The sequence below is a fragment of the Vicugna pacos genome, chromosome 10, assembly GCF_048564905.1.
Source record: "Vicugna pacos chromosome 10, VicPac4, whole genome shotgun sequence".
In the NCBI taxonomy this organism is placed as follows: domain Eukaryota; kingdom Metazoa; phylum Chordata; class Mammalia; order Artiodactyla; family Camelidae; genus Vicugna; species Vicugna pacos.
Window position 1 is genome coordinate 66,941,537 of NC_132996.1, and position 11,775 is coordinate 66,953,311.

Below are 11,775 nucleotides of genomic sequence, written 5' to 3' on the forward strand. Positions count from 1 at the left end.
GAACTCGCTACTGGGGTGTGGGTTTCTCTTGGGGGAGAGATTTAGGAGAAGCAGGAACAGACTTGGAGTCAGTTAGGGCAACTGAGCCTCAAGGTTGTCTAGCTTATTGCTCCAGCTTTTTGCCATGGAATCAACTATAGTTCTATGATTACAACATGAACTACATGGAAACAGTCACATCTCAGAGATGATTGTTAAATGGTTTTCTTGAAAGAGAAGGGACAACGGAACAATGGGACTTACCCAGTGTTTCTCTTTTACTCTCTCTACTTGTGACAAAAATCTTTCCTTCCACAATTTTATAAACATGTGAAGGCAAAGTGGGGATTAAACAGAGAGGAGTCTAGGAGTCCTAAACTTAAATGACTACAAGGGTCAGAGGGTAACATAATTGTGTGCTGCTGACCAGATGTTGGACAATAGGGAGTAGTGAGGCCTATGGTGATTTAGACAGTACAGCCCTTTCCCTACCAAAACCATAATGCATGGGAAAATAAAAGCTCTATAGACCAGTTGTTGATCCTTGGAGGAGCCTGAGGATAAAGGATGTGTATTAGTTTCCTACTGCTGTTGTAATATATTGTCACAAACTTAGTGGCTTAAAACAGGACAAATTAATTTTCTTATAGTCTGGAGGTCAGAAGTCTAAAATAAATATGTTGGCATGGGGACATTCCTTCTTGGGATTTTAGGGGAAAATTCATTTCCTTGCCTTTTTTGGCTTCTAGAAGCTGCTTGCATGCTTTTCTTGGCTTGTGGTTCCTTCTTGTATCAGTCCAACCTCTTGTTTCTGTTGTCACATCTCCTGTTACCCACTCTGGTCTCCTGCCTCTCTCTTAAAAGGACTATTGTAGTCACATCGGGCCCATGCAGGTAACCCAAGATAATCTCCTCATCTCAAGATCCTTAACTTAATCATATCTGCAAAGTCCCTTTTACCATGTAAGTTAACATATATTCATAGGTTCCAGGGATTAGGACGTGGACATCTTTGGACATCCATTATTCAACCCATGCATGATATAAAAAGCTTAACTGGCTGGGCTTCTGTTCTCATGTAAACTCCTGGGAAGTGGGGAGAAGAGCCTAGTGGAGGAGCTTGGTGTGGACTGAAGCGTGGGTTGTAGAGGTGGAACCTGATGAGGTAGCTTCCAGTGAGCCCTCTACCAGGGTCCTGCAGTTGAAGAACTCCTTGAATGTGCCGTCCTGGCCAGGAAGTGCTCAAGGCTGCAGGCAGAGAAATTGAGGGTGGCCTCAGAGGTCACTGGGGTGGTGCATGACAGTCCTAGAACTCGGGCTCAGGGCCAAGGCAAGAGAATGAGATGTGAGGGGAGAGGATATAGCTCCAGTGGTAGAGTGCATGCTTAGCATGCACAGGGTCCTGGGTTCAAGTCTCAGTACCTCCTCTAAAAATAAATAAATAAACCTAATTACCCTCCCCCCAACACAGAAAAAGTTAAAAAAAAAAACTTAAAAAAGAGAATGAGATGTGAGCCAGTATTTTGGGGGTGACTCCTTGGGAAGACAGGGTGAGACTGGTGACCTAAGGGTGGGAGAAAGGTAGAATTCCATTTGGTCAAGGGCATGGGGTGACTGTGGGAAGTCCCAGACCAGGTGCTGGGGAAATGGAGTTTGCACAAATTGTGTAAGCCGTCTGAGTCAGCACCAGGACTTGGGGTTGTATGCAGCTGGGGCAGGTCAGAGAATGGCTCTGGTTGAGGGAGATGCAGGTGCCAGGTAATCTAAGCACAGAGATGAGAGACCCCCAGGAATCAGGGCAAGTCAGAGTTGCTGGCAGGGTTTTAAGCCAGGGGTAGGGCAAGTCACTGGTCCCCAGATCCCTAGATTTGCAGAAGCAGGGCTAGATCCAGGTGCCCCACCTCTCAGCTCCAGCCCTGTATCCCTGCTCAAGGCTGGTGAAGATGCCATCCTAGGTGCCCCTCATCCGTCGTGAGGGCAATGCTGCCTGAAAAAGAGTAGCAGGGGTTGGGGTGGTGGCCCTCCGGCATCTACTGGGTCCTGCCAAGAAATTGTTGGGGAGCACGGGGAGTGTCAGCACCATGGGAGAACACCAAGGCTGCAGATGGTCCAAGATGTGGGGTGAGTTATGGTGATTTTGGTCCTCCCCAATTTGTCCTCTGGCTTTCTGAGCTGCTGTGAGCTCTTCTGGGACTCTGTGGCTTTTTCAAGGAATCTCCAGGTCACTTCCTGTCTCCAGGTTGCCCTGACTCAGTTGGAGCCCTGGGGTCCCACCTGGAAGGCAACGTGTACAGCTTGAGAGTGTGGCCTTTCCCCAGAGGATGAGGGGAAAGAGTAAGGGGCAGTATGCTAGCAGAAAAGCAAGGCTGAGAAGCATATGTAGTAGAGGGCATGGCTGGCCCCTCATCCCTGCCACCTGTAGGTGTTAACAGGGCCGTCTTTTCCCATGGCTTCCCCACATTACCCCTTAATCCCCCAGCTTCCCTGTAGGGAGTTCCCTTGCTGATGCATTCCTCTTTTCCTGACAGTGACCTCTAAACTGCCTTCTGTCCCTCCTTTCACACAGTTCCTACCACGTGATCTTCCTTCTTCCCCTTCTCTGTCTCCTTTCAGCCCAGGAGGGAGGAGTAGGAGAAGCACAGCCCCCCCCCCCCCCCCCCCCGCATACAAGGGGCCAAAGTCCCAGTGCCTCACGGCCCTGGGCAGTGAGAGGGTCAGGCACACATATCCTAGATGATCTGCTTCTAATCCTGACTCCACAATTTAATAGCTGTGTGAATTTGGGCAAGTTACTTAACCAGTCTGTGCCTTTATTTCCTTATCTGTAAAATGGGGGATAATAATAAGACATCTCTAGAAAGTTACTGGGAGAATTGAATGAGTTAATGTATGCAAAGTGCTTAAGACAGTGCCTGCCATCAACTTAGCAGTGCTGGCTCTCTGGCTGGGTTCCACCCTCCCCTCACCCTCCTCCCTCCCTTCCACCAGCCCAGTGGCAGCCAAAGGCAGAGAAGCAGAATGGCCAGGAAGTGCAGCGGGTGAGGATCAGGGTAGCTAGCAGGCTGAATCTCCAGCTGCAGGGTTAGTAGTGGCAAACTGGTTTTGAGTCCAGATCCTGCTGGAATCCAGAGGAACAGGGATCAGTGTCCTGATGTCACAGCTGCTCTCTCTTCTCCTTCTTTGCTGCCTGAGATTCCTATTTGCTTTCCTGGAGGGGGCGGAACCTGAAACAAAGCCTCTGATTGGCTGCTTTCATTTTAATCCCTTGTCAATTTCCAGCCTAACAGGGAAGGGGAGGGGTATAAGGTATTTAAAACTCAGAAATATTTAGATAGGTTAGAGAAAGAGGGAGGGAAGAGGGAGGAAAGAAAGGACTGGGGAAGGGGCCAAGATAAGAGATTCTTCTCAAGTTGTCTGGGATGGTCTGTAAAGTCCTGGGGGTTGAGGGCGGGAACTGGACTGTATGCCCTTTTGGGCTGGAAGCTGGCTCATGTGGAATGTGTTATATTTGAGACAAGAGAGACAAAGGGAGATGCTATACACAGACAAGCCTTTTAATGATGCAGTTTTCGTAGCATCTATTCGGAGAGGGGGACCCCTGAGGCGGTGCTTCCCTGAACCACAGCCCCAGCATTTGGGCCATATTCCCCCTCCCCATTCTCATGTGAGTGGTCCAGGACCTGTAGGGCCCTCACTTCCTTTAGGGCTTTGTAAGGCTCCTTTTCAGTGCTCAGAGTCCGTTCTTCTCTTGTGTTGAGACCTGCAGCGGGACCATCTGCTTCTGCTGCTCTCGTTGCTGCTGCCTCCTCTTCCCTCTCCTCCTGCGGGGGCAGGAGAGTGGTGCCCTGGGTATGCAGCCTCCAGGCCAGGGCTGGGAGCCGCGGGGTCCCAGGGGACTCTCCATTTAGCTGTGCCCAGCTACCAGGTCTCTACCCCAAACATCTACCACCCCTTGGAGCCGCGAACCCTAGGGAGGACTCTGGGAGACTCTCAGCCAACTGGAGAAACAGGGACAAAGAGCCCTGGCTTGGAAGAGCAGGCTTGAGTTTGAGTCTCAAAGCCACCCCAGCCTGAATGTGTGACCCGGGGCAAGTCACCTGTCTTCCACGTCCTGCACGGTATCTGGCAGTGGCTGGTCCAGTGTCTCCGGCAAGAGGGCCACGACACAGCTGGCAGCCACGGGGACAGCGCCGTAGATAAAGAGAGGCACGGAGGGGTAGATCTCCGCCGTCATGCTCACCAGTGGGCTCACAATGCTGCCCACTCGGGCCAGAGTGCTGCCCATTCCCAAGCCTGTTTGCCTGTGGGGCTCAGGGCGGATGGTGTTGGTAAGTGTTCTGGCATGAATGCTGAGGTTCTGGCTGAATTTGAGGCCAGGGCAGCTCAGACCCAGGAAACCCCCTGGTGCCTCCTCTGTTCCCCATATGATTAGCTAACCAATTTGGCGTTTGTTTTGGATATTTTTTTCAAAAAACAGGTTGGGAAGGGCTCTGGCCAGAGAATCAAGAGTTCAAATTTTGCCTCTGCCCTTAGCTTGCTGTGTGATCTTGGGGAAGTCTCTTTTCTTCTCTAGATCTCAGTTTCCTGAACTGTCAAATGGGACAGCTGAGTTGGGGCAGTTGTTCTCAGATCACCTAGGGGATTTGACTTGCTGTTGCCCCAGCCCCACACAGACCTATTGGATTAGAATCCCCAGGGGGAGGAATCTGAAATCTGCACGTAAAGAACATTCTCTATGAGAGCACAGGTTAAACACTTTGACTCCGGAGATAAACTGCTTGGGTTCAAATCCGAGCTTCCTGATTTATGAGCTGTATGACCTTGGGCAAGTCACTTAACCTCTCTGTGGCTCAGTTTTCTCATTTGGAAAATGGAAATTATCATAATATCTGCCTCATAAGCTTGCTATGAGGATCAAATGAATTGATATTTGTAAAAAGTTTGACAGTGCCTGACACAAAGTAGGTGCTTTATACTATTGTTCTTTCAGTGCAGTCCCATGAGGGTACAGGACAGAAACCATGACCTCTCAAGGTTCTCATTCTAAGTAGCATGGAGAAGCCTGGCATTTCTTTGACATCTCATATGAATTTGGCATTCCATCCTTAAAATAGACATGTGTTTCTTGCGTCTTAATTGAGACATACCACCTCCCTCCATCCTTGGCACTCAAAAAATTGGTGCTATGTTTATCCATACAATCACCAGTACCACCATTATTAACTGTGGCTCTTGTGATAAGAAATTACTTTCATGTTTGTGGTCTTTGGTTTTAGACATAGCATTTGGTTTAAAGATAGAATTTAGATTTCATGGCAGCTTCTAACTTGCACTTTGGAGACTCAGGGAGGACTTCGATTAACTGCCTGTGAGATGTGTCTTCTTATCTCCCTACCCTATCCCAGTTGGTGGCTCCTTTTGAGACCTTCTCAGGTCAGGTAAGGATTGGGGGCAGCCACAACTGTGTTAGCCACGAAGTGTGTACTGAGTGGCTGACAGGGACTTTGCACTGATGGGTGCTGGGACGGGGCCTTGGGCTGGGGCACACTGGACCATGCGCTGGGATCTGACCTGTGTGCAGGGGAATGTCTTGCTCCAAAACCCCTCCCATTAAGTTCCCACTCACCGGATCATTGTGGGGTACAGCTCCCCAGTGTACAGGAAGATACAGTTGAAGGAGGAAGCCAGGCAGCCCTTCCCCAGCACAGCAAGGGAGGTTCGGACAATGGACTGATCTACAGAGAAAGGAGGGTGTCAGTGGGGTCTCGAGAGTGGGGGCTGAGAAGTTGGGTCATGTCTGAGGATATGGCCAAAGATGAGGTACCAAGATGCTCATGGGTGCTCACCCCGGGGTATCACTCCATTGATCAGGATGCAGATGCCTGCCAGCAGCAGTGAGACCATCTGGGCGGGCCGGCGGCCCATATTGTTGATGACAAGGAAGCACACAAGTTTGGCAGGCAGGTCCACAGCACCAAAGATCACCTGGATTAGGTAGATGCTGACCCCAAAGCCCTGCAGGTCCATGACCAGCCCATAGTAAGCAAAGCTAGTAGCAAACCTAGTGGGGAGGGTTGAAGGGTATGGAGTTTGTTAGGAAGCTTAAGAGGGGAGGTGCTTATCCAAAACAGGGGTGAGCTGCACAGGGTACCCTGCTGAAGAGTCTGGAATCCGCCTTGGCTAATGTTTCTTCTGACATTTAATATGCACTTCAAGTATTGGGATAGTCCTCTAATACCCTAAATTTCTCAGTCTTCTAATAGTGCTCCCAGTGTCTTAGGGAATTTTCACTTAGTTGCCTTGTAGGACTTACATAGTTTTCGTCTTTATCTTATCTATGGATACTGGACTGAAGGAAGGCATATCCAGGTCATGTCTTTAAGGTCAAGGTACTGGGAGAGGCCAGAGCCTTCCAGGATCTGTCCGTGGTCCTGGGATGGGTGTTGTGCTTTTTGAGAAGTCAAGAGCCCAGAAGATAAAGCTCAGGTTATTGGATGGAACCCTCACCCCAGAGTAAGTCCCAAATTGGAAGCAAAGAATTTATTGGCAAGATTGTTCATTCTGACTCCTGACCATGTTTCCCTCAACTGCAGTGGGACTGCTGTGATGATGGGGTTGGGAAGGTGGGACATAAAAACGGCAAAGGCGAATATTGCAACAGGAAAGGAAGGTGTTTGGCTGTTATCAACTTTGGCCGAAGTGTACTTTCAGAGAGGAGCTTTAGGCATCTTGTTGCCTGTGCCCGTGTTTCCTGCAGGCACCCCAAGGCTGGTAAAGTCTTCAAATGTTTTGGAAGCCAGACTTGTCTCTGCCTTTTGACATAATTCTGGTGACTCTGGGGGCCACCAATCCAATATGGAGATGTTTCCAAATTGAAACAGAGCTGATAAAAGGAGAAGAATATGGAGAGACTGACGCTTAGTTTGGGGACTGGAAGTGAATAGATGCTGGAGGTCATCTAGTTCTTCAAGACTCTCTGGTGGAGGATTACTGCCTCTTGTGGCTGGTCTGCTGACTTCCTGCCTCTTGTCTGCCTTCTACCCACTGCACCCACTCTTTCCCCACCCTGCCTTTTGTCTGTCTGTCCATCAGTCTGTCTGTCTGGGCCTACCACAGCATGGAGAGGCAGAGGAAGAGGCGGCGAAGGGCGGGACAGCGCAGCAGCTCCAAGGCCGAGGCCTGGCCCTTGGCCATGGTCAGCTCCTTCTGTAGACTGGCCCGGAGCACCTGCCGGGATGGATGGGGTTCAGGGCTTGGACTTCTCCAGAAGCTCTTCCCAGCCTAGCTCCTCATTCAGAGAAGTCCTCTGAGTCTTAGTTTTGGGGATGGAGCCCTGGTGGGCTGTCAGGGGAGGTCTTGGGGGTCTCACCTCCATACTTAGCTTGGCCCCCTCTTCTCGCTTCCCATTGATCCAGGCCACTCTCTGCAGGGCCCTCAGGGTGAGGTCTAGTCTCCCAGAAGAGGAGTACCAGCGGGCCGATTCGATGAAGAACCTGGGAGCAGGGGTGAGTGTGGGTGTTGGCATGGCTCCAGTCCCAGCCATTTGGGCTGGAGGTAGGGTGGGGGCTTTCCAGAGATCTGCAGTGGGACTTTATTTAAGGCTGGGAATCCAGGACTTTGCCAAGTCCCTTTCTCTAGGACCACAGAGCAGTGCCCAGCTTGGTGATGACTCATTCCCCAGCATGGGAGCTCAGCTCTTGGGTGCTGGGTAAAGGGAGCAGTGCAGGCAGACTGGAGAACTGGGGAAAGCCGGAGAACTGGACACCCTGGGGCAAGTCCTTCTGCCTGCAGTCTAGTTTCCCCATTTGTCACACTGAGTCACCGGCCTGGGTTTGACCTTCCCTAATTCTGTGGGGTGGAGTGTGTGGCAAGATCTGGGGGAATTCTTGTCCCTCATATCCCTCTGGGCTCCTGTGGCATCCCCACCCACCCTGGACCCAACGTACCAGGAGTAGATGAAGAAGGCAAAAAAGGGCATGGAGACCAGCAGCTGCAGGTGGCGCCAGTGGGGCACAGCGTAGGCCACACCAGCTAGGAAAAACTGGCCCAGGCTGTAGACATAGCCGATTAGGGTGCCCACATAGGCCCGTGTGTGGATGGGCATCCATTCCACATCTGAAAAGAGGGTTAGAATGGAGTGGTGCACCTTACTGGGTGCCAGGTGGGTGAAGACCCCTGGTGCAGGCCAAGACTCCTCTCTCCGTCTACACCTTGGTCTGTCCCAAGGCTCAGTGGAAGATACATCAAATGAGGTTAGGTGCCGTGGCAGGGGGACTGCGGTGGAGGTAGGGAGGGGGAAATAGGTTTGGAATTCCCAGGAGTTGTCCGCTTCACTCCCCTGCTACATTTTTGCTCCTCCCCAACCGACTGTCCTGGCCAGGGGCCTGTTTCCCTCTGGGGTGGTTCTGACCGCTCAGTTCATCATCAACAGCGGCCATGCCTCTGGTCGTCCTCAGCCTGGGCTGGATTCCAGCCTTAGTGGCTAGAGCAGCTCAGAGGGGGGCAGCGGCTTTCATCCATCCTGGAGAATTGAGGTCGGAGGGGGACCACCTCTCTGCTGCGGTCCTTGTGCGCTCCTGATTCGGCTGCTGGGGCATTGGCTTGAGAACTCAGACTGGGCGTTGGGGCTGGATTCTCTAGGTGTGCTGCTCCAGCCCTAGCCCAGGCCCACTTAATTTCTTTAGTCCAGAGAATCTGAATCCTTAGGTTCCCTCCTGGGCTTGGGTAAACCCTTTCCCTTCTCCCCAGCCTTGGGTTCCTCATCTGAGAAACAGGGGAAAAGGGGGGTGACCTGTCAGAGGATGCACTTTGATGGCTCGTGGACAGGCCATGCTCAGCCCATAAATGCTTTTGGTCTACATGATGCTGGCTTGCCCTATGTTAAAAACATTAGAATTAATTGCAAACATTAAAAAACTGAAATATTTTACATTGACGAAAGGAAGGGGGAACAATCTGACAGCCCTGAAGCTTCCTGGTTCCAGCAGCTGAGTGGCTGTGGCATCTTGGATTGCTGCGACTCTCCTTTGGAGACAGTCCTCAGCACTCCCTAACACCTCTCGTCTGCTTCAGTCTTTTATGGGAACTACCTGGCCCTAAAAATGGGGTTTGCAATCCTGTGTCTAAATGAGAGGACAGGATGCTGTGAGCCCAGGGAAATAGGCTGTTATGTTGGCTGGAAGGGCAGACCCAAAGAACAGGCCGAGAGCAGGCTGAGTGCAGGAGGGGTGGGCTGGGGGAGGAGGCTGGAAAGGGGCCAAGGGGCTGGGTGGTTGGAGAGGAGTGCATGGGGGCCCGCCCTGCCCTCCGGGCCTCTCTCACTCAGTGTCACGCAGTTGAGGGCGATGCCAGCCAGCGACATGCCCGAGAGGAGCCGGAAGGCACAGTAGGCGGGGAAGTTGGGAGCGAAGGCCGCGCAGGTCCCCGACACAGCCGTCTGCAGGTAGTTCAAGATCAGCACCTTCCGGCGGCCCAGCCTATGGGGGAGGGAAGACCTGCAGCAGCAGGGGTCCAGAGGGCCAGCAGGGGCCAGGCTGAAGCGGGAGAGGGGCACTAGCCCTGGGGGAGCCCAGGGCCCGTGACCTCTCATGAGGTTGGTGCTGCTGGTCATCAAACCAGTCCCAGCTGGGAATGCCGACCTCCCCCCTGAGCCCAGCCGAGGATCCCCCGGTCTCAGCCTGGTTCCCTGGCCCTGCCCAGGACTGACCTGTCTGCCAGGTACCCGAATATCATGGCTCCGAGAAGCACCCCCACCATGTACAAGGACTGAGCCAGCTGCCGTAAGGCCCTGTAAGAGCACACGAGGTCCCACTGTGGGGAGAGGGGGCAAAGGTCAGGCTGAGGTGAGCCCGGGCCGCAGGGCAGCGCCTTACCCTCCTTCCGGCTGGCCCTCTGAGGTCTGTGTCACCTTCTTCTCCTGACACTTCTCCTAGCTGCTTGTCTCCTTGGTCTCAGGAGCTGAGAGACTTTCCTGACCCCACGACTCCCACATCCACCTTTTCTACAAAGGCTCCCATCCTGAACCCCTTTCTCCATTTTCCTGTCTTGGCCTCTGGAGAGTCTGCACTAGTCTGTGCACGCGTGCGCGCGTGCGTGTGTCTCAGAGCAGGAGGGCCCAGGTCTCCTCACCTCTGTCACGATGGTGGAAGGGAACGTGCTGTTGTCGTAGATCCAGCCGTCGCTGCAGGGCTCGGTGGCCCCCGTGCCGTTGGTCTCTGTGCCATTGGGCAAGGGTGGTCCCCGCTGTGGGGAGGTGAAGCGGAGGCAGGATGCGGGCTGCCCCTGCCTGTCCTGCGGCAGCCAGGCCGCCAGCCCCCCATCTTCGCTGAGGTTGCTGTGAGCAGGTGGGCGGCAGTGGTGGCTGGGGATGGCAGCGGTGAAGTTCTGCAGGGTGTTGTGGGAAGCCAACAGGAACAGGGGCAGGACCACCAGAGCCACCTGGATCTGCTGGAAGCGGCCGACGCCCCCCAGCTGCAGCAGGAGGTCATTGAAGGCCATGGGGCCAGGCCTGGCCGAGCGGCTGGGGGCTGAGGACTTCCAGTCCCAGGCCCTCGGTCTGCGTGTCTGCCTGCTGCTCTTCACTGGAGGAGAGGTCCTGCCGTTGCTTCTGTAGCTGAGTTGCTCCTGGAACTGAATCTGAGCTGGCTCTGCGGGGGGACAGCAGCCGGCCAGGCTGCCCCTCCTTTTCCTTCTCTCTTTGTCCTGTTTCTGCCTTTCTTTTGCAGCCTCTGCTCACTTTGGGTCGGGGGCGTTGCGTAGGCTTCAGGGTCTGCTGTAGCCCTGACCCCTAACGGGCAGTATTTAATCCTTGGCCTGGAGGGAATGAGTTAAAGTGTGACTTGGTATCAGAAGGATTAACCCTCTGACTATCCTTCTATCGGTGGAATTTTTCCAAGTGGGTGTAAAGGGCAGGAGAGAGTAGACTGAAGTGGGGGTGATGGGAAGCGATGGGCTGGGAGGGCCCACCTGGGCATCTGGGGGCCGGAGGGGGTGGGGTGGGGCCTTTTTGTCTTCCTTTTAGTGAGAAAACTGGGCTCTGGGATGTGTGCTGGCCTCTTACAGGGCTTCCGTCCTTTCTTGCGGACAGCATCCAAATGGTCTGTCCTTGGGGAGAGTTGCCAGAGAAAATACAGGACACCCAGTTAATTTGAATTTCAGGTCAACAAACAAAATTTTTTTCTTTAGTGTAAGTATGTCCCTAATATTACATGGGGGCATACTTATACTAAAAAATTATTCAGCTGAAATTCAAACTTCAGTGGGTATCCTGTGTTCTTATTTGCTAAAATTGGTTACCCTGATCTTTGGTCTTCTGGGGAAAGCTTATGTCTTGTAGGGCCACTGCTTTGCTCAATTGGAATCCTTCCAGTGTCTCAGCTTTTACCTTCTTGCTTATCCTAGTTCAAAATTGTCCATTGTCTTGTCTTCTGTCTATAGCTTCTTCTTCTTCTTTTACCATGAGCATGAACTTGTTTACTTTTACCTCAACTGTAAGATAATCACTTGATTTCCTCCAACAATTTGGCTCCTGAGTCCTGGTCACTCATGCTCAGGGCGGTGCCAGGGTCTGATTGGATGGGTTTTTATGGGCTCCTGCTGATTGGATCATGGGTTGGGGATGCCAAGCAAGCAGGTTGCAGCTTCTTGCTTTTCATTTGCCGAGTGCATATTATATAAAACATGGACTCTGGAGTCAGTTTACTTGGATCCAAGTCCTCATTCCACACTTGCCGTAAGCAAGTTGCTAAACTCCGTTGTATCTCAGTGTCCTTGTTTGCAAGATGGGGATAATAATTG

The 11,775-nt window shown here is 52.4% G+C and overlaps 1 protein-coding gene across 1 annotated transcript; it reads right to left on the minus strand.

Annotated features, from left to right (window-relative positions):
* Positions 1 to 3,709: 3,709 nt before the first annotated feature.
* On the minus strand, positions 3,710 to 10,476 carry LOC102533783 (solute carrier family 22 member 6). The gene is made up of 10 exons (XM_072970152.1): positions 10,108 to 10,476; positions 9,686 to 9,789; positions 9,301 to 9,455; positions 7,926 to 8,094; positions 7,349 to 7,472; positions 7,091 to 7,206; positions 5,826 to 6,040; positions 5,606 to 5,714; positions 4,077 to 4,280; positions 3,710 to 3,797 (listed from the first exon to the last, which is right to left on the minus strand). Exons 1-10 carry the CDS (start codon positions 10,474 to 10,476, stop codon positions 3,710 to 3,712), a joined length of 1,653 nt encoding a protein of 550 aa, XP_072826253.1.
* Between the last annotated feature and the right edge of the window lie 1,299 nt (positions 10,477 to 11,775).

Coding starts and splice junctions, on each gene's coding strand:
- LOC102533783 (XM_072970152.1), bottom strand. CDS start 10,476: ATGGCCTTCAATGACCTCCTGCTGCAGCTGGGGGGCGTCGGCCGCTTC. Junction 9,790..10,107: donor CTTCCACCATCGTGACAGAG/GTGAGGAGACCT, acceptor CTCTCCCCACAG/TGGGACCTCGTGTGCTCTTA. Junction 5,715..5,825: donor CAATGGAGTGATACCCCGGG/GTGAGCACCCAT, acceptor CTTTCTCTGTAG/ATCAGTCCATTGTCCGAACC.